This window comes from Phodopus roborovskii, unplaced genomic scaffold (genome assembly GCF_943737965.1).
Source record: "Phodopus roborovskii unplaced genomic scaffold, PHOROB, whole genome shotgun sequence".
NCBI classification, from domain to species: Eukaryota; Metazoa; Chordata; class Mammalia; order Rodentia; family Cricetidae; genus Phodopus; species Phodopus roborovskii.
Genome location: NW_026126563.1, coordinates 20349123 through 20375447, shown reverse-complemented (window position 1 = coordinate 20375447; position 26325 = coordinate 20349123). Strand labels below are relative to the sequence as shown.

At 43.9% G+C, this 26325-nt stretch overlaps 1 protein-coding gene across 1 annotated transcript; it reads right to left on the bottom strand.

Moving 5' to 3' along the window:
* Window positions 1–3431: 3431 nt before the first annotated feature.
* On the bottom strand, window positions 3432–26037 carry Dsg2 (desmoglein 2). Its single transcript, XM_051202052.1, has 15 exons — window positions 25978–26037; window positions 24564–24599; window positions 22802–22936; window positions 21173–21334; window positions 20898–21042; window positions 19612–19778; window positions 17310–17447; window positions 17009–17194; window positions 15975–16243; window positions 12818–12960; window positions 12300–12527; window positions 11376–11603; window positions 9633–9754; window positions 6870–7205; window positions 3432–4472 (listed from the first exon to the last, which is right to left on the bottom strand). The coding sequence occupies exons 1-15, from the start codon at window positions 26035–26037 to the stop codon at window positions 3450–3452; spliced, it is 3378 nt and encodes a 1125-aa protein (XP_051058009.1). The 3' UTR covers window positions 3432–3449.
* Window positions 26038–26325: the final 288 nt, after the last annotated feature.

The following is a 26325-nucleotide window of genomic DNA, read 5'->3' as shown; positions in this document are numbered from 1 at the left end:
TTTTGGTAGTTATTCTTGAATGCAGCCACTTCACTGAAGGTGTTTTTCAGCTGGTAGAGTTCCTTGGTAGCACTTCTGGGGTCACTTATGTGAACTATCACATCATCTGCAAGTAACGGTACTTAGACTTCTTCCTCTCCAATTTATATCACGCGGTCTCCTTCAACTGTCTTATTGCTCCAGCTAGAACTTCAATTACTATATAGAACAGATATGAAGAGAGTAGACAGCCTTGTCTTGTTTCTGATTTTAGTGGAATGGCTTTGAGTTTCTCTCTATTTAATTTGATGTTGGCTATAGGCTTGCTGTAAATTGTCTTTATTATGTTTAGGATGTCCTTTCCATCTCCTATTTCTCCAAGACTTTAGTTATGAAAGGGTGTTGCCCTGGTGGCCCTTGTGTGTCAGCCCAAGTAGTCACACAGTTAAACTAACTTTGGCCCAAGGTGGCATCTGCAAGGTGAGTCTTTACACAGTGAACTGCCATCTGGTTTACTAAGTGACCAGAGAGAAGCCTCAGGAACGGGATTCCAGTAAGAGGTAGGCTAGGATATTAACTACATGTCTAGTTTACCATATTTCCAATTAATGCTGGGTTTATTGGGATAAAGTTCTATCCCAAGTAAAGAGCATCTGCATATATATATATATATATATATATATATATATATATATATATATTAGATTGCTGATATACAGTAAGGAAATCCACAACTAACCATTGGGCCAAGCTCCTGGAGTAAATCCAAGTGAAGGAGGAGAGATAATATGAACAAAGGAGTCAAGTCCATGATGGGGAAACTCACAGAATCTGCTGATCTGAGAGAGTGAGAGATCGCTGATTCCAGATTGACAAGTGGGGATCCTGCATAAGACAGAACTAAACTCTTTAATATAGGTGACATTGGCGTGACTGGGACAATATATGAGGCCACTGGCAGTGGGTCCAAGATCTAACACTAATGCACAAAATGACTTAGTGGAGCCCATTCTATATGGAGAGATACCTTGCTCAGCCTAGACACAGGGGTATGGGGGGGGGGAGCGAAGCCTTGGTCCTGTCTCAACTATATGATGGCACAGACTTAGCAGACTTCCCAGGGGAGGCCTTACCCTCTCCTAGGAACAGATGGAAGGAGGGAGGAAGGGGGGGGGGAGGAGAGGAAGGAGTGGGATTGGAATGTAAACGATAAGTTAATAATGAAAAAGAGTATTCAGTTTTGACCTGAAATTCCATCTCAACTACCCTTCTTAGGAAGATTAGCAAAGCAGATGATATATTAAATAAGGAAGCCCAGAAAACATCTTCCAAGGCAAACTCTCTTCCCCACACAGCAGCATCCCTTGTAAAAGACAACAGATCAGCAGGGAGATGGGCCACTACAAAGGAAGGCAGTCCTTTTATTGAAACATTTTACATGAATGCACACACAAATACAATCCTGCCAAGGAACAAATATAAAAACTGACACAAACCCACCCTGCTAGGAACCAGGAAGACCATACATGTGACTACGCCCTGTGTAAACGAGAAGCAGGACCCCAAACCTAGCCACAGAGGAAGTTCAAGATCCATATGTTTTTTGAGCACATGGGCCATATTTGTAGCTCCACACAATAGTGTGATCCCTGTTGCACACATCGTGAAATAACATCAACTACAAGCAAAACAAAACGAAATAATCCCCACCAAGCTTGCTCTGCAGAAAGTAAACAATCTTAGATTGTAGAAGTAAGCTGGCCTCCACCCCACACTGCAGACCATGTGTAAAAATACTTCACACACCGGTGGGGTGCATGGTAATAAATGTTTTCACAATGCGATGCGCGTAAACATCATTTAAAAACATCTACAAAAGTATAAGTGTAGAATTTCCATTTTCTTAGCAAAATATCTAGAAGTGATTGTTTTCAACAGGTTTTTCTTTTTTTGTGGGAAGCATGCATATAAATTTTTACTGATATACACAAAGAGTTTGAAATATTATTGTTCTTTTTTTTTGCTTTGAAACATTGTTTTAGAAACTAGAAACAATTTTTATTTATATAATACTTTTCACTGATGAGCCGCACTATCCAAATGGCTTCCTTAAAGAAACAAGGCAAGGAAGGTGAGCAGAATTGATTCAATTATTCATGGTTTTATGATAAAATATCTACCTCATGTATACCGATTACTTTTACATATGAAAGTGGTAAAAATCCTAATTCAGAATTATGGAAACACAGGGTCTTTTTGGTATTTGAACAACTGTAATAAAAGATTGATTTGTGGAACTCACTTGACCCACAGATCCTGGCTTGGCACCTATGAGAGGCACTGAGGATGAATGGCAGTGAACGGCCAGCCCAGACCCTGGCTGGTATCTTTAACTACTGGGAATTGATGAGTGCAGTGACTCTGGAGTCAATTAGAAGGCATCAGTTGGAATTAGCGGTGGTTGTGAGCCAGGGGACATGGTCATCAGAAACTAAATTAGGGTTCTCTGGAACAGCAGTAATGTGCTCTTAACCACTGAACCATCTGCCCAGCCCCTAAGTGCTCCAACTTGTAGCTAAGAAACAAAGATATGCTGAGTTGTTTATAGACTATTATCACATTACAGAAAAATTAACTATAAATTTTATCTTATCCTGGATTATTATTATTATTATTATTATTATTATTATTATTATTATTATTGAGACAGAGTCTCTCTATGTAGCTCTGGCTGTCCTGGAGTTCTTTATATAGAACAGGCTGGCCTGAAACTCACAGAGATCTCCTGCCTTGTAAGAGCTGAGACTAAAAGCACATGCCACCACACTTGGCTATCCTGGATTATTTAACCGAATTTGAAATGCTTAATATCTTCATGACCTCTGAGAAAAAAGAGAAGCATGAAGTCATTTTTTAAGCTCACAGGACATGTGCACACACATGTCATGTGCTGAGAAGTACACAATATGTATTCTTACCACGTCAGGTTTCTAAAACTCCATCAATTTACACAATTTTTAAAAAGGGATCTAAGCCATTTCCATTTTCTTTCCTCCAGACTCAGCAGCGGAGGCCAGAGTGGAGAGGCTCCTCTGGGTAGACCAGCTGTTTGGTACTTATAACCCGTGAGGTTCTGTAATATATGGGGTGGAACTGTCTCTGCTGGCTGTCAATGCATTGTGCAGAGACCTATCCCTCTGACCAGAAAGAGAAACTGTGCTCTGACTTGATAAGTTTCTGGAAGCCAATGTATCTTGCCTAGCGTGTGAGTATTGCTTGCAACAGTGTGCTAAAAAGGCACTTAGGAAACAGTGTCTTCCTTCCATCCCCTGAATATTACAGAACATTTCTGAAATACTGAAGGCACTGTGGCCCTTGGCCCACCAGTGACTTCAGTATGTAAGTCTTTGTATGTCTCCTATAAGGTTAGGGGCATGGAAACACTGGGTCACACTGCAGCCAGCTTCTGTTTAGGAGTAAGAATGTTGCACTGTGCTATGCTTGGTGACCCTGGTGGAAGATGTGGTTACAGTAGAATTGGGGTGCCCAGATTCCTCTAAATCTAAACTGGGCAGAGGGCCGAGACCTCCTACACTAGAAACCACAGTCTTCCTCGCCTTGATAGAAGTTTCACTGGGAATCTGGTAACTGGACTGCAGAGTGGAAGCAGGAGCCAGTACTCTTTCTGTCACGGTGACATTCTGGCCTGCTGCCACACTGGGCATTACCAGAGTGGGCTGCACACCTGAGCTGGGAGCAAGGATGCTCTCTCTCTCCCTCACCATAACATACTGCGAATCTTTCAGATGCTGGGTGACCTCGAGTGGCTTAGGGACGGCCCCGTTAGGCTGCACCACTCGTTCAGTAACAATGACATTTTCTTCATTGCCAAAGTGCTGATCCACCAAGGTGGATGCTGGAGCGTACAACCTCTCGGTCACAATAAGGCTCTGTGGCTGTCTAGGGCCCAGGATCACCGTGCTGGGTGGCACAGCGGAGCCCGTGGCATAGGAAGTTTCTGTCACTATAATTTTACCAGAAGCCACGGGGTCAGGATGTGGTGGCACTACCTTTTGACTCTGCCTGGAAGACACAGAGCTTTCAGTGACAATTTCCTGTGTGACTTTCTCTGAGTGTGCTTCATGCTGAGGTCTTGGGACTTGGAAGCCACTGTCAGAGGAGTATGTGCTCTCTGAGCTGACCATCATTTGCTCATAGTGTGAGCCCGAAGCTGGGTTCACTTTCGATTCTCGGACAGGCCTTTGCAGATGTTCAACATCTGCATCCAAACTGATCTTTCGCCCGAGGCAAACTTCGGCTAGTGTCTTGAATTTAAGCCCCAGGTCATCTAAGAACAGGTCATCAAGTTCTTCCTCGATAAAGCTGCAGCAGCCAATGGATCCTTGGAGAGAGGCTGTCTCTTCCTGGGAGTACATGAGAAGGCAGTCTTTGGCCATGTGAAGGTCATCTTCCTCTGCATAGGAGGCCGCTTTCTAACACAGAAATAAAAATGGAGCTGGATCATTACCAACACAAATTCATTTAAAAACAAGGCGTGGCATTCCTGCTTAGAATGCAAACACTGAGAAAAAGTTGAGTCTATTTGCAAGAAAGCACAAGAGAAACAGTGAGACATCCTACATTAAAGCTGGCCCGTCTTCTCACAAAAACATGAATATCAGGAAAGATGAAAAATGCTGGGAGCACATCAGATTAAAAGTGTACAGTGTCATGGCAACTAAATTAGACACCACATAGAAAAGTTAACTGCTTTAGAAGACAATTGCCATTATCGTGGAATTTATCAGTGGCTAAACTGAAATGTAAATTGTATCAATTTTAAGTTTCTTAACTTGCTTGCTGTACTGTGGTAACAGAGAAAAGTACACGTAATTGTAGGCATGCATGTGTGTTTATGTGAATGTGAGGCAGAATGGAAAAACAAATAGAAAATAATAGCAAATATAACTGGCTAAAATCCATGAAACAATGAATGGATAGGCTTGAAAATGTCTACTCTCTTTGAGACATGGTTTTATGTATCCTAGGCTGGCCTCAAACTCAATGTGCAGCTCAGGATAACCTTGAGCTCTGGGGTCCTCCTACCTCTCCTCCTATAGACTACAGTCGAGATGTGTGTCTTCATGTCCAGTCATGGATTCTTCTGACAATAAATTCTAGTTCCCTTTCTTTTTTTTTTTTTTGCTGGAGTTTGAAGCCAGAGCGTTAAGCTCTCCCATTGAGCTAAATTCTTAACCTCAGACTTTCATGATACCCAGAATTCCATGGTGCCAGTTAGACCCAGTCATCTGACAATGCTGCTGTGTTACTTTTGCCAACTTCCTCTCTACTCTCCCCAGCTGTAATTGTGGGCTTGTCTATTTCTCCAGCAGTTTGGGCTTTGAGGCTTTCAAGTCCTGCTGTAAGGCAATGACTTACTTAGGAGCCTTAGGCTTCTGCATGAATCGACTAGTTTCCATTTTGCAATAAGTAGTTTTGGTTCTAGTAATGAAATGTATTCTGGGATGAATTTTGTCTAGGTGAAATACTTATTTCCAGTACTGTTTCAGTTGTTAATGTCTGGCCATGATATCTGACCACCTTTTGTGTAACTACCTTCATTGTTTCTTTGTGAACTTCCTTCAGAATAACAAGTTTTATCAGATAAATAGCAAGAATGCGGAACTAAAGACAGAGCTCAGTGCTTAAGAGCACTTGTTGCTCTTCCAGGGGACCCAAGTTTGATTCCCACCACCCATATGACAGCACACAACCATATGTTCCTCCAGGTCCAGGGCTCTGACACCCTTTCCTGGCCTCCACCAGACATTGCCTGCATGTGCTATGTAGATAGACATGCAGGCAAAACATCCGCACACATAAAATCAAGAAATAAAATTAAAACAAAGAAAAACAAAAACAAAACAAAAACCAACCAGCCAAGAGTGTAAGTGGACTTATAGCCTGAGTGTTTTAGGCTACGTTCTCTGTCCCCTTCCTGGGTCACCCCCACCCCCAAGCCTGCTTCTGTAAAGGGGTCGTGTTTTCTGACCCAGGGTCACTTTTCATAGTCACATGACTTGCTTTGCTGAAAGAAACGCAAGTGTCAAAAGGGAGAGAGTCCGAAAGAGCCGGTGATGATTAATCCTCACTATGGACTGGATCGAGAATCACCCCTAGGTGATTGACAGCTGCCTCTAGGTATGCCTATGGGGCAGTTTTCAAAGAGGTTTGAATGAGGATGGAAGTCTCAGCTCACCCACCCTAAATGTGGGAGGTGCCATCCATGGGCTGGGTCCCAAACCAAATAAAGAGGAAAAAAAGAAGAAGCTGAGCTGAATAGCGGTGTGCCTTGCTCTGCGTCTTGATTGTGAACACAATTCGACTGGTTATCTCACCAGTCCATTGCTGTTCCCCATAGTGGTCTGTAACTAACTTCTCAAACCATGAATTCAACTAAACTCACTTCCCTCACGCTGTGTTTGTCAGCTGTTGTATCACAGCGTTGAGATAAGAGCTCCCAGGGCCAATGTCTGCTTCTGCCGCTGTACCACAGGACGGCAGCTGCCCTGGCTCAGTCTGCTTTCTTAGTGTGCATCTTAGAAAGAAGGTGACACAGAGTAGAGTGGGAACAAGTGGATGGGTAAAGCCCCAAAGAAAAAGGCCGAGGTAAAAACTAAGCAGATTGTGGGCTATCACCACTAACGTACCTTGGCTAACACCGCCTGTTCCAATGTGTCCCATCTCTCTTCCCTATTGCCTACAAACACAACTTAAAAAGCCTCATAGAGCTTCTCCACTAATTATATCTCCCACAGAAGCCCACTTAGAAGTCTAGAATATCACATTTTGATATAAACATTTCCCTCTCCCTCTTCACCAGCGCTTACCTCTGTGAAGTAACTTCTCAAGAATTCCTCATTCATTGCAACAGCAGCTCCTCGGGCCCCACCCTTGTCCCTGGAAGCCCCAGAGACTCTTGCAATCCTTAGTGTTTCATTGGCTGCGATGGCGCCTGCTGTCCCTACGAGGTGAGTGGCCTCCGTAGTAAGGAGGCTTCTGTGTTCTTCCCATCTTCCATCAACATCGGACAGCTCATGCTGTCCTTTGGTAAAGGAGGCTGAGCTACTGCCTTTCGCTGTGCTTTCCTTGAGGACTGCACCTCCTGCCCCATTCCTCACTGCCGAATTCCCTGCATGATCTGTCACCAGGAGCGATGGCACCACCTAGGGATAAACACAGCTCAGAGATGAATCTGAAGGACAAAGGGTCAGTGTACTGGGCAGAAAGATGTGAGCTATGAGGATATAAGGAGGGATAAGCTGTTTCCTTCTAGGCATATCAGAAAACACTTAGGGTAGGATACATCTATTAGAGTCTTGTGAAGGATTTCTTCTGCTTCAGAGCTGACTACAACCCATGGAGGACACAAAGCCCAGATTTCCTTATGTGGTCTTGGTTCACTCTCTTTACCAGAACCAATGCCATCCACTTCCCCTTTGAGATCTTCTGTGACAGTTACAAAACCCTGAAATTTCAGCTGGACACATGGCCATTCAAAGTAAAGACTCTGTGTCAAATCCTCCATCACTACCAGATTAAGAGTTTGTTGCCCTCTGATGAAAGAGAACCAGGAAGAAATGGTACATGCAACTCATAGAAATGTGCTACAGAACAGTTCTTTGTGATGTCTCAACTGCTTGTTCCAGTGTGAGGACAGGAAATAGTGTCTGGAATGGAGCCTATCTGGGGAGCATCAGGAAGGGCGGCTGGGTGGGGGCCTGTGTTGAAGGATCTCCACGTTGATGGATCCAGGACTGCCCACGTTTCCTCACTTATTTTTATTTGTTCAGACAAAAATCTCACTGTGTAGTCTAGACTGGTTTTGAACATGTGACCCTCTTGCATTACTCTCCCAAGTACTGGAATTGTAGGGCAGTGTTGCAGCTTGAATATGAAATGAGCCCCATAAGCTCATTTGTTCGATCACTTGGTCCTTAGCTGGTGGGATGCTTTGGAATGTAGTGGAACCATCAGGAGGAGGAGCTTCACTGTTAGGAGGTGGAGCTTCACTAAAGGAAGTGGGTCCCTGGGGGTGGAGCACTTCCTGTCTGACCACAGATGCAATGTGACCAGCCCCTTCACACTTCTGCTACCAAGACTTCCTTGCCACGCTTGACTCTCTCTCTCTCTACTGTAAGCGGGATTACTTCCTTAATTTGCTTTGTCGGGTATTGTTGCTGTAGTAACAAGGAAAGTAATCGTGGTGGTGTGAAAGAAAATGGCCCCAAAAGGGAGGTATAGCTTTGTGGGAGTGGGCGTGGCCTTAATGGAGAAAGTGTATTGCTGTGGAGGCAGACTTTAAGGTCTCATATATACTCAAGCCACGCCCAGTGTCTCAGACCACTTCCTGTTGCCTAGGGTTGAGATGTAGGAATCTGAGCTCCTTCTACAGCGCCATGTCTGCCTGCATGCTGCTATGTCCCACTAAGATGATAATGGGCTAAACCTCTGAGCTGTAAGCCCGCTCATTAAATGTTTTCCTTTACAACAGTTGCCATGGTCATGGTGTCTCTTCACAGCACTAGAAACCCTAACTGAGAAGTAATCAACATGGAGCATCATCAGGCTCTTCTTTGCCGAATTCAGCTTCCTGACACTTGCTGTTGAAACACACACACACACTACAGGAATGGTACTTGTGGCAGATGAAGAGGAGAGACCCAGGGCGAAGACACAGTGGAAAGACAGGGGAGCTGACTAATAAGCGATGGGAAAGGGATTTGGGCACACATCATAAGTACCTTGGGGGCTGGGGTTTACCTGTCAACTGACTATACTGAGAATGGAAGTGGCTGAGATCTGGGTATGAAAGGACCATTTAGCAGCAGGGTGGGAAGTTCCTAGTCTAAATTCCCACAAGCTCTTGCTCTCCCAGCCTCTTGCTCTACACAGTTCGGATCACCTGCTGGCTTCGGGTCTGCATTCCCGTTAGCACAGGATATACCACAGTATAGTACATTAAAACCTCTCAAGTCTGCTCTGGCAAACAAGAGAGAATATGCTGTCACTTGAACTTGCTGTTTAACAAAGGCATGTGCGTGAGATCTTATGATTGCAGCTGGATAAACACGTGCATGGGATTTAGTGACTATCATTCTGTCCTCACCGTCACACTACAGTTCCAGCCCAGGCTCCTGAGACTGTGAAAGGTACAGGGCTTTTCCTCACCAGCAAGCAGGCAGTCAGTTTTGCAGTGGACATCAGCTGGGTCCCTCTAATCAATGCCACGGTGACACTATCGGATCCCATAGATGGAGGGTTCAGTTTTCTAGACATTGTTACTTCCTAGGTGCCAAGGACTTTTGGAGCTGAATGCTAGCTCTTAGTGTACATATTTCACAATTCAATAACTGTGTCAGTATCTCATGACCAAAGATATTGCAAATACCCTCTAAGTAAGATACCTCAAAACCATAAAATAAAGTTGGGCATGGTGGTTCACAGCTGTAATCCCCACACTTAGGAGTCCAAGACAGGGGAATTGCTTTGAGTTCCAGGCTAGTCTGGGCTACAGAGTGATACTGTTCAAACTCTCCACAGCCCCCAATAAAATCAGACCAGAAAGCAGGCCTCAACACTGATGAACTGACCTTGTCCTCGGGCGGTGCCCCTTCATTATTCCAAGGGTGCAGCATCTCTATGGTCCCAGGAATGGGGGTGAAGCCTTTGGCGCCCTCTCCACAGTGGCACATGAGCAGCAAGAGCGGCACAACTGTACAGACAGAGCCCAGAGGTGTATTTTCCAATCCAACACACCGCTTACAATGCACAATGCACCCCTCGGAGCCCAGCCTTCACTTATTTAAGCTTCAAACCTGTCCAACCCTGCTTTGGGTTGAATTACAGCATAGCCTGAAGGCAGCCAGAGCCCTCTGACTCAAGTGGCTTATTCATCACAGACAGCCTGTCTCTGGCTAGTGAGTCAGATGTTGTGATTGAATGAGATCATATGTAAATCAGAAAAACCAAGGTAAAGATGGAATGTTTTAAAACTACTGTCCAGAAACTATTTTTTTTTTTTGTAAGTCTATGATCTAAAAGATATGTATGAGAGTTTCCAAAAGCAGCCAAGAATGGCAGCACATGCCTGTGATCCCCACTGCACTTAGATGCTTCGGAGGCTGAAGCAGGATTGCTGTGAGTTTGAGGCCAGCTTGGGCTATAGAATGAAACCTTGTCTCTAAAGCCCCACCCAAAACAAACACATATACACAAAACCTGGGGGTGGTAGATAACAACACACCAAAAGACAACATATTCTAGAATGCCAAAGCTATCGCCCTTTACCTCAGAGGGGACTTTGCACAACACCAGACTGTCTGATGTTCCAGTTCACCTTTTAATACCTAAGTACCATTTTCTTTTCTTTGGTTTGTATTTTTTAAATTGTTTTTTTTCAAACAGGGTATTATATAGCCCAGGCTGGCCTTAAACTCAATATGTAACTGAGAAAGATCCTGAAGTCCTGACCCTTCCATTTCTGCTTCCCGAGTTCTGGGGTCGCAAGTGTGCTGTGCCACCAATGTTCAGTTTTATGTAATTTGGAGGTTGAGCCCAGGCATGCTATGTAAGCACCCTACCACTGAGTTCCACATTCCGCAACTATAGTAATCAAGTGTCCTGAACTGAGTGACAGGTTAGGCTTCAGGGAAGCTGGGATGCGAAGCCAGGGCATGGGATCCCTGGGTAAAAGACACATACTCAACTCCATAGTAAATTAAAACAAGGCATTCACCAGCAAATGGAACTGATGGGCTGGAGGTCCACTGTAGACGGTTGACGTCTGTGCATTTAACCAGCTATCAGTGTCTTTAATTGGTCCCTCCTCTTTCCATGGGGACAGTCCATGTTGTCTGGGAAGTGGGGCTCTGCCCACGTGCAAGCAGACTGGGACTTCATGAGACCCCCAGATCTTTGCGTGGACTGGAGGGCAGGCAGGACTGGCCGGGCACAGCTTGTTATTGTCAGGACACACAGAGTGCTTTGAAAAGGCTGGCTGCAGCTGGTGCTGGCAGAGGCAAACCAAGCAGCCAGGAGTGGAGGCGGAAGAGCCCCAATGACCAATAACTTGAATGTGCAAAGTGTGGTGGGATTGGAACACACCACCTCTGTAAAAATAACACTATAGCCACATGGCACATGCACCTGCCTATTAACACTACTTCTGGCAATGGGAACATAGCTCAGCAACCCCCTATCTCTCCAGTTATCTTGCTGTTCACCCTCCAAAGTGTTCTCAGGAGCTTAAAGCAGGAGTGTAGGGAAGCCACTGGCTACAAGGTTAAGAAGTCACCCTGGACTGAAGACTCTCAAGGCAGGCTATGAAGACTTACGCAGCAAGAGCAGGAGGGCCAGAATCATGAGAGCGATTGCAGCGGGTCCCAGGCCAACGTAGTTGTCATACTGGGCTTCTGCACAGCCACTGCCCCCAATGCACTCACACACCGTGAGCTGAAGGACCTGCTTCTCAGGGCAGCTGAAGCCCTGGCTGTCTGAAATGAGGAAGGGGACCTCGCTTCTTCCGAGCTTCCGCTTGCTTTGCTGCAGCAGTACACTGGTGCCTGTGTGAGGGGAGGTACAAGGGAATGAAACTGAGCGACTGTTGGGGTTAGGCCAGTGTTCTCCACTCACCATCAGGAAATAATGTGACTGAACAAGGATGAGATGAGGTATTGTGTACAGAGAGCCTGGCACACAGTACATGCTCAATAAACGCGATTTCAAATGGAATTATTATGAGTGCACGTTACAAATGTATCATTGCTGTACACAGGAAGGTTCCAGTCTCCCCAGGTTATGAGAGAAAAGTACCTGAGGGGATACTTGGAGCAACTCGGCCTCCTTTAAGGCATGCAGACCATCTTCTGTACTTTCCACACAGGTCTGCAAGAGGAGCTGAGACACTATTGTAGGTTCAGAGGCTCATCTTATAAGCACCTCCAAAATTATATTGGGGATTACATTGGAAACACAATTTGAGAGAAGAAACATGGCCTACATTATTAATGTGACTATTATTTCTAATACAGGGTCTCACTGTATTGCGCTGGCTAGACTGAGTGCCTTATGTAGATTACTAAGATGGCCTTGAACTCACAGACATCTACTTGTTCCAAATTAAAGGTGTGTGTCAGCATGCCTGGCCAGAAGGTATACCAGGAATTATTCTGGAAGAAAATGGCTATGTTATAAAAATCTTAGTTAGTTATCTGTCACACTTACTATTTAATTTAGATATAGTTCAAGAATCTACTTACTTTGTTGGCGTATTATTTTCCAGTTCTCTGCCGTTCCAGGTGGCTGGTCAATGATGGAGAAACTGAATGGCCCACTGTTCTGGGGTCCATCCAAATCCTCTGCAGTGACATTCACATATGGTGCATCATCACAGATGCGCTGTACTGGCTCCACCAGTGTAGGACAATTGTCATTGATGTCTTCAACAGTGATAATGACTGTGCCGGTGATGGTTTTCTGAGGATGATCTTGAAAATAAGCAGGAGAGAGTTCAGACTTCTGAGTCTGTCACTGACCATCAACACAGTTTCAGTACAGAAGCCAATCAGGTAATGGGAGGGGGGCGCTAACCACCAAGGGCACCTCCCATCCTGGCTGGGTCTCAGATTTGAAGCAGTCCTAAGTCACTAAGTAAGCGAGACTCTGAAGGCTTGAGCACTGAAGAGATGAGCCCTTTACACACAGAACTCACATTCTGATGTTGGAAGATGACATCTGAATGCATTCAGTCACATAAAATATTGTGTTAATGACTTACCACTGGATATGGCTAGAACCTTTACAGTGTAGGTGCCATTCTGGACATATCTAGATTCAAAATCAGGAATCTTCACAAGCTTAATCTCTGAAGTGTCAGAATCCACGGAGACCCAGTTGTCTATATCTTCCACTTTTACGTATCTGTTACAAACACCAAATCCATGTTCAGTTCTGCATACATTGAGACTAACATCTGCGCCTCCTTCAGACTTGGCTGTCTCCCATTGTGTATGTCCTTGTTAGACAGACTGGATTTGAATGTCACAAGGCAGTGGATAGGCTTATGACATATAGTATATTGGGATGTTGTCAATATTTAAAAATAACTTTGGATACCAGTGGTTGCCTTAGATTGAAGCACCTAAACATTTTGAGATATTGTACATTGTTAGGAATTGTGACAAGTGAGGGGAATCAGTGTGAAAAGCCAGCAGTAAGGAGACATAGGGAATATGCTCGTATTGTTGTCAGGGTTACATACAGCGAGTACTATTGAGTTTAACACAGACACGGCAAGCACGTGAGTCTCTAGGTTCAAACAGTCAAATCAATAATTCATTTTCTAGTAAGTAGCTGTTCAAGCACACAAGAATGGATGACTAATTTATAGTAATATTTGTATACACTATTGTTGGGAATTATCTACTTACTTTAACAGCATTTTTATGCCTATTATTGTTACTTGTAAATGATTATAGGGGGAGGTATGGTCCAGAACTTGGGAGATGAAGGCAGAAGGATCAGGAGTTCAAGATTATCCTCGTCTACATAGTGAGTTCAAGGCTAGCCTGGGTTAATGACACCCTGTCTAAACAAACAACACCTAAAACTGTAAAAACAAAACTATAAAAAATAAAATGTAAAAAACAAACGGCAGTACACTTGGATTTTAAGAAGTACTTCTGAATGTCCTGCAGGAATCTGAAAGCAGCCCTTAAATAAGGTCGTCTAATCTACACATCACAAGGGGATATGTTGTGTGACGTGATTTAAGTTTTGCAACTCACCTATTGTGGAGCTCAGCATTGGGGCAGCATAGCAGCTCATGTGTTATCGAATATTCATAAATTACTGAAAATAATCAGTTCGATCCCCACTAAGGCAAAATAAATGCCATGATTCTTTTGCTGTCCTCATTAAATTTTAAAGGGTTTAGTATTTTAATAGTAATTGTTTGTAAGTGTGCTCATTTGTGTGTGGCTATGTGCAGGTGCCCTCAGTGGCCAAAAGAGGGTGTCAGAATCTCTGGAGCTGGAGTTACAGGTGATTGATTCTGAAGTACCAGAGGCTCCAGGACCAAACTGGGAACTCCACGAATGCCGCAGGTGCTCTGTTGTACCGAGCCATCTATCCAGATTTCACCGTCCAAATGAAGAAGGTGGCAACTACCAAGGAGCTAAATGACTTAACTTGACCGTGCTTCCCAGAGCGGGCAAAAACTCACAGGTATGAGCGGATGTCAAGGTCACTCCTGTCCTAACAATCTAAGACTGCATGCAAAAGAAGGAAGACACTTTTGGAAAAGAAGCTTATTTTATCAGTCTTCAAAGGACACACACCATTTCCATATCAGTCGCAGGCCCTGAGTAAAAGCAGCAAAATTAAAAAAAAAAAAAAAAAATGTCAGGAGGCCATTTCCAATAGGTTGGTATTAGAACATACAAGCTTCTCAGTGGATGTAGAGAAAAATCACACAGAATCACAGAATCCCCACTATTCTGGGGACTCAGTTAGGGGTTGCTGTGTCACATAGAGTCATGGAGTTTAAATGCAGACCCCTGTAGAAGTGTGAGTAAAAGATGGTCACAAAGACATTTAGTGGAAAGTGCTTATGGGTATCAATTTGGGGGGAGTTATCTACTTGACAGCTGATAGATCCCAATAGATAGTTGGCAGCCTCCCTGCTACAGCAGGCTCTGCTTTTAGATGTTCCATGAAGCACCAGCAAGCAGTCAAGGACACAGGCCAGCACCACAGCATCTTGGGCATCGAGCAGAAGATCCTCAAAGCCATGTGTCTGAGCAGTGGGAGGAAGTCCTTAAACTCCACGCACACGACTTCATAAACAGCAGCTTTGCAGAGGAGCCCTCCCATGCAGTGACCCTAAAGCTAAGAGATTCATTTCAAAAATCCTAGATCAATGTAAGCTGATACTATAGAGTCTGGACACAATGAAGTCCTTTTGGCACAGTGACAACATGCACTCAGTTCTTCACAGATGTATCTTACTAATGACCATTGTGACCCACACACGCCCAAGCTCACTGGAAAGACAGTTCAGTGGTCAAGAGCTATCTTGGAGAGGTCCTGGCTTCCGCTCCCAGGCTCACAAGTGCCTGTAACTTTAGGTTCAGGGAACTCCGACCCTCCTCTGATCTCTGAGGTGCATAGATATACATCCATGCACACACAGAAAAGTTCACCCCTCCCTGAACTAAATATAGTGGCTTAAACAAAGATTAATTCTCAAAATTTATTTGTGCATAAAACAACTTCTACCATATTGAAATGTGTGAAACTACCTGCCCCCCCGCCACTCCCCAAGCTGAGGACCTAACCTAGGGCCTTGCATTTGCTAGGCAAGCACTCTACCGCTGAGCTAAAACCCCAACCCCCGGCAACGAGTGAAATTATTTTTAAAAATCAGTGTGCAAAGTGCAATTCATGGCAAGATTCTTTCTTCATTCACCTATTTGAGACAGGGTCTCACTGTGTAGCTCAGGTTGGCCAGGACCTCAGAATCCCCCTGCCTCAGTACTTGGTTATAATCTTGTGCTAGCATCTTTAGAATGTAGTTAATCTTACCTGCTACCTCCTCACCCCATAGTGTGCTGAGAAATGAGAGAATTTTAGAGTTATTTTCTGAGATGCTTTCAGTTTTCTTTAGTAGAACTGTCAGAAGGTGACCAGTCTGGCCTCCACCTCCACACACAGGTAGAGGGAAGGATGGAACCTCCTCCCTCCTTCCGCTACAGGCTCAGTTTGGGGAGAACTGATTCACAGGCCTTTGACAAATTGTAATTCTGGGTTGTGAAGGAATGGGTTGCTTAGATTTTGTAATGAGAAACTGACATTAAAAACAAACAAACAAACAAACAAAAAACAGGCATGTAAGGTAATTACAACCTGTAAATACACATGTAACCATATCTTACTTTACTTTAGCTGCTGCCTTTCCAGTGTCTTCATCAAAAACTTGAAATTTTCCAATGGACCGGCTGAGGCTTGATCTATCCATTGCCTCACTAGCTCGGATGGAGACTACGCTGCTCTTGAAATGGATGCCTTCAACCACGTTCTTGACCTTGACAGTGATGGGGATGGGTGTAGGCTTGAACTTGTTCTGAACAGACTTGTGGAAAGCTGCTTTATTGGTGACAAGGATGCTGAAGTTGAGATTCTTCATTGTTTCATAGTCTACTTCCTGGAGGGACAAAGTGAAAGTCACTGCAGAGGGACCAGAACATGAGTATATACACAGAGCTCCAAAATGCAGCCCTTACAATACTTGAAGGTGAAATCATGATAGACTTTTTTGTTCGAAAGACACGTTATGGAGCCTTGGCCTGATGGGAGATGTCATTCTGTAAATATGTTTCTCTTATTGGTTAATGAATGAAGCACTGTTGGCCAATAGGAAAGAAAGATAGGCGGGACTAGGAGACAAGGAGGATTCCGGAAGGAGTAGGGAGGAGATTCAAGATGGAAGAGTGAGAGAGAAGAATGCCAGCCCCTCTCCGGTAAGATGAGACCACGTGGAAATACTTAGATTGATAGAAATGGGTTAATATTTAAGACAGAGCTAGCCAATAAGAAATACTAGTAACAGGCCAACAGAATTATATCTAATACGGAACCTCTGTGTGTTATTTGGGGCTGGTGTGGTGGTGGGACCAGACAGAGGCAGGGAAAAATCTACTCCTAACCCTGGCCCATCAAGGTCACGCCGTGTAATAAGCTGTCTGGAAGTGCGTGCCATGCGAGGCCATGTGGCTGGGATATGAGTTCCTGATCAGCTCCGAACTGTAGTGTGACTGCTTATTTCCATATGACTTAGGCCAGGAAGGATGTCCTTAACCCTCAGCAAGGCTCGTACCAGTTGATTTCATAAAGGCAGTACGGGGCTCAAAATACGTTAGCTTCTCCTATAGCTACAGTCCTACCCGGGTGGCGAACACTCACAACTTACCTTGACAAGGGTCACAACCCCTTCATTAGTCTGCGTGTCGGTCTCGATGAGGAAATAACCTCCTTCATTTCCTGATGCAAACGTAAAATTTGCTAGCCAGTTATCTGAACCTACTTCGTCTGCATCAGTCACTTTGATACGCATGACTTCTACATTGACTTGGTTTTCTTCCACTACCCCTTCGTACTGCAAAACATAAACACATTGGGCTTTTTGTTTGTTTGCTTGTTTTATGAATGCACTAAAAACATTTTTAGTTGGGACTCAAGAAATAGTAAATCTACGATAAAAAATAAGTTACCACTTTATTTTCTACTACAGGGATGTTGTCGTTGACATCCAAGATCTGGATCCGAACTTGAGCTTGCTGTACCGGTTTATCTGTTATCCGCCCATCAGCATCTCTTGCTTCCACTGTCAAGGAATAGCTGCTGTATTCCTGCAGAACAACAAAAATGAAGAAGAGCCATCTGAGGGAGAGATAATACCCCTGGAAGCTGCCTCTCTAGTTTTGGTTCACTCTACCAGTAGGAAATGGACCACGGTCTGTGGACTTCTACTACTGGTGTGGGGTGCTGTTTAGATGCAGCCAAAGCTTTTACAGAAGGGCAAGAAAAACCTACGGGCGTTTTTGATAACCCATCACCGGAGATAGTCTTAGGTGATGGCTTCCTCACACAAAGGAGGACAGTTCAAGATATAGTTGTTTTGCCCTGCAGGTGTCCTGGGACGGAAGAGGTCACTTTTGTTCCTGTACTTTTTCATCTACCTTTAATGCTAAGTCAGGAAGCCTTGGTCAGAGGATGTAAAACTAGAAAGGCTTGGTCCAGACTCCTAGGAAGCATGTCCTACAGAGGCTCTGAGATGTCAAATGTCACTCAATAGTACCAAAAAAAAAAAAAAAAAAAAAACAACAACAAAAAAACAAAACAAAAAACTAAAACCAAAGCCAAACGAAAAACAATGTAGCCTTTCCTGGAGGTGGAAGCAACAGAAGACCCTGGTCATCCTCAGCTAGAGGAGAAAATGTAAAAATCACAGCACAGCACAAAGCAGAACAACAGAGAAGCCAGATCTTTTCTTATACGTGGTCCCCCGTGTATGGCTCCACTCAGTGTGTCTGGGGCTTAAGGGACTCAGCAGCCACTTTAGTGCAGGAGGGTCCCATGAGGGACAGAACCACTCAGTGGATGCAGGAGAGTTGTGTTTCTGAAGCTAGCTGCCTGGTTGGCAGGACAGATGCTTAATCCCTTTGAGCCTCAGTTTCCTTGTGTGTAAGACCAGAATAAAAGCCAGATTTGCCTCACAGGGTTTCAATGTGGATTAAACAAGATAACCCTGGTAACCACCTGATAAGTGACAGCTGTGGTTTTTCAGCTGGATGTCCACACTTCAGAGACAGCAGCTTACACACAGGAATACTTCTCTGCCCTAGTCTCACGTGAACATGCAGAACCAGAAGTTAGGAGTCATTGGTCATGTTCTTACATCTCAAAGAGATCTCCACAGGGATGCTGACCAAGGTCCTTCCCATTTGAGCAGCTGATTCCCAAACAAGACACAATGCACCTACATAAGATTTCCATCTGGCAACACGGCAGTGTCCTTGGGACTGCTAACACTTTACTCTGCTGTATTATTAAAATCTTTGTGCATGTGACACTTAAAGATTATGGATCTCCCCTTGGATTAAAAAATTAGGACTAGGGAGATGGCTCAGTAGTTAAGAGTACTGGACACTTTCTCAGGGGACCCAGATGTGGTTCCCAGCATCCTCATAGCGGCTCATACACAGCTGTCTGAAAACTTCTGTTCCAGGGGATCTGATGTCCTCTTCTGACCTCCACAGGCACCAGGCATGCATGGGATACACAGACATGCACATGCAAGCAAAATTCATATGCATAAAGCTAAAACTTTTTAAAGTTAGAAATAAAAATGAAAGATGTTTGAGAGAAAATTTCCAAAATTTCTTTTGAGATTTGAACCAAGAATTTTCTCCATTATGAGCTTTAAAATTTTCCTCTTTGTTTTTGAGACCAAGTCTCACTATGCAGCCCTGGCTGGCTTGCAAATCTCTTATGGAAACTAGGCTGGCCTCAAACTTACTGAGATCCACCTGCCTGTGCCTCCTGAGAGCTAGGATTAAAGGCCTGTGCTATCATGCTAAGCATTGTTTTTGAAACCGAGTTTCACTATGTCACTCATAATAACTGGGAGCTCCCTGTATAGAACAGGCTGGCCTGGAACATGTGGAGCCTTTTCTGCCTCTTTCTTCTGAGGCCTGGGAGTGTAGATGTGTTCAATGTCTATCACATGGTAAAATTTTATAGCCTTTATGCCGTTTTCGCCAATCTGGTGCTTATTTTTACCCATTTCAATATGAGCTCAATACACCTCAATTAGAACTGGTCATATTCCAAGAGCTCAATAGCTACACCTGACTAACAACCATATTGGGCAGCACATCTCCACATGATAATTCTTAGTTATTCCATGAATGGGGAGTGCAGAACAAATGAAAATCAGAAAAACAAAAGGAGTGGAGAAACTACAAAAGGAAAGGGTATAAAAAAAGAGGGTGGTATATAGCGTGAACTTACCTCTCTGTCCAAAGTGAAACTGGTTGTATAAATCTCGCCTGTATCTTTATTTAGGTAGAACATGGGAGAATTTGCAGGCTCCTGAGACACAATTCTGTAGGAGATTTTAGAATTCAGGGTGTTGGGTTCATCTGCATCTGTTGCGATGACTTTCATCACAAGTGTATCTGGCATTAGGAATGAAGGTGTGGAGGTTAGGGTACTTAAAAAATCCTTCAGCCTTTCGCTACAAGGAGCTCAGGTTCTTATCAGAATTACACGGTGCCACTATCAGAAATTTAACTGGCTGGCAACAGAAAGATGGCTCAGGGCAGAAGGCATCTATTTGTTGTCAAGCCTGGCAAACTGAGATGGATCCCTGGGACCATATGATGGGAGGAGAGACTGGTCTCTCACTCCACTCATGTGCCATGACACTTGTGCACACGCATGTGTGTCCACACTCAGAACAATAGGAAAGTTTTGAACAGTTGCTGTATGAGGGCCTCACATTTAATCTAATAGCCAAGATGGAGAACCACACATGATGCTAGACGCTTGCTTATTTAGATGCAAACAAATTTTAGGATTAGTACAGCTGTTCTTTTTATTATGATCAAACAGAAATCTCCCTTGTGGGTCCTAAGGAGAGCATGGCATTGAACAATGCCATCACCAAGTCTTACAGTGAGAATAATACAGATCAGAGGCCCAAAGCCAGGCAGATGCTTGTTTTTGCTCATGAAGTTTTACTAGAACACAAGCCTGCCCACGTCACACAGTGTCTACAGCCAGCTTCCCCTTACAAGGCAGGCTTGAATAGTTGCTATGGAGACCTTACCTGTTGTATCAATCTAATCAATCATCTTTTCTGAAAGATCATGCTTTTTAAGGTTCTTTAAATTTACAATAATAAAAGAAGTCCAAACCTGGAGTGACCTGTGATTAATACTCAACTTTTATTAAAAGGTAGAACTTTGTGTTTTTATATGTGGGGGATAAATGGCCTTGGTTGTAACCCCCCCCCCCACACACACACACAGAAAAAGGAAATATATTTGGGTTTGGTCTGGACAGATGGCTTAGTGATTAAGAGCACTGGCTACTCTTACAGAGAACTCAGGTTTGGCTCCTGGTATCCACATTAGGTGGTTTACAACTGCTGGTAACTGGAGCTTCAGAGGATCTGGCACCCTCTTCTGGCCTGTACAGACACCTGCACACAGGTGGTACACACACACACACACACACACACACACACACACACACACACACACTTAAAAAGAAGAAAACCAATGCGCCCTTACGTGCAGCACTCAATTCTTCAATAGAGCCAACAAAGACTTCCTGTTTGAACACTGGCTCATTGTCATTGATGTCAAGAACTTTAATGCGTAGCTCTAAAGGTTTCTCCAGCTGGTTTCCTCTGGAGTCCATCGCATAGCCTGTCAGCTGAATCATGCCAGAAACAATAACAAATTTTAAGCTAAACTCAATCAACTGCTATAGTATAAACATAAAAACAAATCATAATGATTATCAAAGAAGAACTACAAATAAAGGTAAACTTGTTCCTTCTTACCAGAAAAAAAGGTGTTTCTTCTCTGTCAAGAATACTGGTAATGTTCAGGTCTCCTGTGTTTTTATCAAAGACAAATATACCAAAAGGTGGCTGTGTAATTCCTTTCCCGGTATATTTGTAGGTGATTTTTATGCCTTTTTCTTCTGCAAGGTCAGAATGTATCTAACATAAAAAGGACAGAGAGATGTCTCAAGTTAAAACATTTGCAATTTATAAGGCATTTAAATGACAATGTCATTGTATAAATAAGAAGCAGGTGGCCTGGGGCATGTGGTAGAGTCAGGGAACCATGTTCCAATCCCGTGTTAACACACTAACGTGCATGACACTGGTCAGTGGCTCACCTCCCTGGATTTCAGTTCTATCTGTGAAATGGTGCCAGGGACAGTGCTCACGTTTTATGGCTATTATGGAATTAAGATACAGGTGGGGCACATCTTGGAGGGAAGATGTTTCCCTTTAGTGTACTAGGGCAAAAACCAGTGACTTATGAATGCTAGTGAAGGGTTCCTACTGAGTTACCTCACTGGAAGTAAGTTTTATGAGATGGGCTTTCATGTAGCCCACGCTATCCTCCAACTTGATGGGCAGGTGAAGATGACCTTGAACTCCTGACCCTCCTGCTCTTATTGTGTCGTGATGCCTGACTCAAGGGGAGTATTATAATGAGAAAAATAAAAAGATCCCAACTAAGCAAGTGACCCCTGACTCTAGGCTATGGGACAGGAAGTCACAAGCAGTCCCCCCCCACAAAAAAAAGGAGGGGGAGCCTGAGCTCATTACCATCTGTGTAAACATCACTCCCCACCCCATTGTCTCTTAAGAAAACTGGGAACCAGGTAGCTTCTCTGACCTTTGGGTCATAAATCCCCCAGATCCCAGGATTAGGGAACTAGATAAGGTCTTCCAGACCCCAGGATGTGTTAATCAACCCTGACTGAGCAGACCACAGTTAAGGTGCCTTTGCTAAATACCCTTTGTCTCTCAATTATCTTGTATGGAAACTTTGTAACCTTGGCACTTAAGGCACCTTTGCTAAATAACCTTTGTCTCTCAATTCCCTTGTATGGAAACTTTGTAACCTTGTGCACTAAGAAATCTCTGTAACCATGGAAACTCTGGAATTTGTGGCCTTCAACCTCATGGTCTTCCCCTTTAAAAGCTTCCCTTTATGTCTGGTTGGCATCTTATTCCCCCTCATCCCCCCACCATGGAGTGAGATCCAATCTGGCCAGCTTGAGCAATAAAGAGAAACCGCTTTTGCAATTGGAATTGTCAGGCTCCTCAGTTTGGTCTAGGGCTCTTTGAACATGGCACAACAAGTATATTTTAAATTTGGTACATATAGTAAAAACTCCAGAATCAAAATGGAAGTTATGAAGAGGGCATCTTCCCAGACAGGGTTGAAAACAGTTCAACAACTTTCTTTGGTTGGAATAAACACTTTGGCAAATCAGTACTGTTTCTAACCTATGGGATCCCTCCAGGCCTCCTCTTTATTCTCCTTAAGTCATCTGATTCCTACCATGTAGGGGGCATTCTTCCTCTCTGTCCTTCACATACACACACACACACACACACACACACACACACACACACACACACACCACAGTCCTCTGTAGCTGGTACCTTGGCAATTGGGTTCTTTCTGGAAAGGTCCTCTCCCTCCCGGAGAGCCACGGGAGCAGTGATCCAGGCTCGCTTTTGTCGCACCAGGTGAGTGTGCTTAGGGTGCGGTTTGTCTCCTCTTCTTGCGTTGGAAACCTGTTAACAAGGTTACCTGCAGTTATTACATCCCAAAGCTTCAGGAAGACATTCGGCAATTCACTTAAAAATGGTGCACATTTTAATGCATTAGTTACAATAAACCTAATCGATTAAAAAACAAAATAGCACAAAACTTAACGTATGTTTTCTATTTTTAAACAAGCTTCATTTTTACAAAGGAAATGTATATAATCTAGCAAACTCTACAGGTCCATGAGAGCCTCCAAGCTGGTAAAGTGACAAGGTTTGCTTTCCATAGTAAAAAAGGTTTCCAAAGCGAGGTCCACAAAGGACCAACAAATAAGCTAGTCCCTTACAGATCAGAAACAATGCTATGTTCAGAGCCTCCTTTTCTTTCTGGCTGAGAACTGAGGTTCACTTTCTGTGGTGACTTTGTGTTTATTAGGACTTTCTCTTCAGAAGTGATAGATATAAATATGTCCCCACCAGGCAAGGCTATACATGTTGTAATCTTAGCACCTGAGAAGTACAGGCAGGATTCTAAGTTTGAGCCTAGCATAGGCTATGGGTTAGCTCCTGCTTAAGAGGCCCACCCCTACCAGTTGGTAAGTAATTAAGTCTGCCCTTGTTTTTAAAACTTGACTTGGGAAATTTATTTCACATACTTTCAATTAGCTTTCATGGGGAGACTTTATTTATTTTTAAACATGCATTTAGTTTTTACGTGTGTGCATGTGCGTGTGTGTGTGTGTGTGTGCGTGTGCATGTGTGTGTGTGTGTGTGTGTGTGTGTGTGGTGCATTCGTGCCATGTGGAGGTCAGAGGACAATTTGCAGGGTTCAGTCCTCTCTTTCCTCCATGTTCTTGGGGATCGAACTCAGATCCCCATGCTTGGCAATAGGTGAGTTTACCTGCTGAGCCACCTTGTTGGCCTCCAAATATTTTTTATCCAAGAAAAATTTCAGTGTAGTTGACTTTGTACCTTATAACCAGAATAATTCTGCACCAGGTTCACGTCATTAGTCCACCCATTTTGTTGTTCAAATAACTATGTATTTTATTGGAAAATGTTTACACTGTCACTCATTTTTACTATTTGAATTTTTTCATAGTAAAATTTGAATTATAGCTTAAAACAATTTCGATGAAAGATTTTTATGCAATGTTTTAATCATGTTTTTCCTTCCTTCTTCCCCTCCCAGATCCTCCTTACCCACCTTTATGGGCTCTCTCTTTCTCTCTCTCCCCATAAGAAATAGAAAAGAACATTAAAACAGTGTAAAACTGTAGCAATCTTATTCATTCATTCCTTGTTAATGTCTCCGGGAAAGCCTTCCAAGATCTCCAGGGCCCTTTTATCTTACAATTTAGACAAAGCTGGTCTCCAACTGATGGAGAGACCCACCTGCCTCTGCCTCATGAGTGCTAGGACCCAAGAGATAAGCTCCTCCATGCCTGGCAAGGGCTTTTTTGTTTTGTTTTCTTTTAAAGAAAATGCTAAACCAAGCATTCTTTGAAGTGGGTTCATCTGTGTTTGTTTGAGTGAGAAGGTCCAGGTGTAAGCAGTGTTGATTTCCAATCTAGTAAAACATAGCCAACCTGTTCACCAGAAAACTAAGGCACTGGGTTCCAAAAAATGGAATTAATCCCCCTTAGTTCCTCACCTCTAAGTGAAGTCCATTTCCAAAGTCCAAGCAGACCTGTGAAATAAAATTATAGACATTAAAAATAAGAGTAACTATCACTATCATCCTTTGGGAGTGGAAACAAACTATAATGTTCTCCCTTGTCTTAGAAAAGAAATGTTCAGAGGGCCAAATTTATCTTCTCTTTGGTCCACAAAGTCTCCTTCAGAGAACAAATACACACACACACACACACACACACACACACACACACACACACCAGTATGTATATATACACCACATATACACATATACTATATATAGTATGTGTATGTATTTATATGCATATGTATATTCATATAAGGGAAGGCAGGCATGTGCCACAGGGTTCATGTTGAGATCAGAGAACAAATTAGGAGGCTCTGTCTTTCCAACACATATGTTTTGGGGATTAATCTCGGGTCCTTGGGCTTGGCAGCAATTGTCTTTACCTGCTGAGCCATCTTGCTGGCCCCGAGAACAAGTATTTTAGTGAACAAAACAGGTCCAGGAAAGTGTGACTCAGGAGTAAAGGCAAGAGCTGTGCAAGCCTGCCTGCCCAGGTCTATAGTGGTGCACATCTGTAAAGTGGTGCACATCTGTAAAGTCGGCACTCCTACAGAGGCAGGAGGATCACCCAGAAGCTGGGAGCCAGCCTGTCACAGTAGAACAGTAAGAGAAACCACCTCAACCAGGTGAGAGCTAACTCTCTGAGGTAGTCTCTGACACTCACATGCAAAATAAATAGATTTAAAAAAAAAAAACCAAAATCAAAAAACAACAACAAAAAAATCCCACGTTTAATGGATACAGAGCTCTCCGGTGCCAGCCCCTCAGAGCGGAGACTGGAAAAACCACAAGTTGGAGTCTGTTCTCGGGGGTGGGGGGTGGGGGGGTGGGGGGGTGGGGTGGGTGGGGGGGCGGGTGCGGGGATCAGTTTAAATATCCTGTGGGTGTGGTCTTGAGTATCTCTGGGGGAGGGGCCATCTTTTGGCGGGGCTTCAGAAGAGTAGTAGAGTTTGGAGGGAGACTGGAAAAACCAGTCTGTTCTCTGTGGGGGACAGTTTAAATACCCTGTGGGAGTGGTCTCTGGGGGAGGGAGATGGGGAAGGGTGCTTGGGTGGAACCTCCACCATGGCGTCCCAGACTCTTTGGGTGTATAGATGCCAGGGGCTGGGCGAAGCAAGCTTCCACGGTAACAGTAGCCACTGTGGCTTTGTCTCCCCTCCACCGTATCCCTTCCTACAACTGGCATCTCAAACTCGAAAACCCAGGAGTCACACTGACTTCTGGACAGACAGACTCACTGTTACACAGTGAGGTTATGTGTTATCTGAGATCATTTCTTCAGCTGTCCCCTCCTCTTTCCCCAGGCGACAGATGTCCTGAGGACTTGTCACATTTAGCCACCCACTGTGTACTTTGCTTTCAACTCTAGCTCTCTCTCATTCATCTTCTCGTGAATCTTGGTCATTCGGCTAAACATCTTCCATTTTCTAAGGCCAGTTAAACATGTTTGCACTCTGCACTGGCTAAACAAACCTATTTGGGTCTTCCCCAGAAGACTCACCTTTGCTTCTGCTAACCCTGATTTCTTCTGTGTTGGATCCTTCAAACTCTAAACTGGAAACAGCTTGCATCAATTTCCTTTACTTCCCCATTTTCCATTGGGGTCTGAATTAACTGTAAGGTGTATTCAGCTTGAATCTCTGTAGCCATGTTTGCCTTCCCTCACATGTCACAGCAGACACAGATCCATGGG

Excerpts from the sequence above, each read along its gene's own strand:
- Dsg2 (XM_051202052.1), bottom strand. The coding sequence starts at position 26,037 with ATGACCAAGATTCACGAGAAGATGAATGAGAGAGAGCTAGAGTTGAAA. Across the intron at positions 21,043-21,172 it reads AAGAAACACCTTTTTTTCTG|CTGACAGGCTATGCGATGGA; the intron begins GTAAGAAGGAAC and ends GGCATGATTCAG. Across the intron at positions 7,206-9,632 it reads GGGCACCGCCCGAGGACAAG|GTGGTGCCATCGCTCCTGGT; the intron begins GTCAGTTCATCA and ends GTTTATCCCTAG.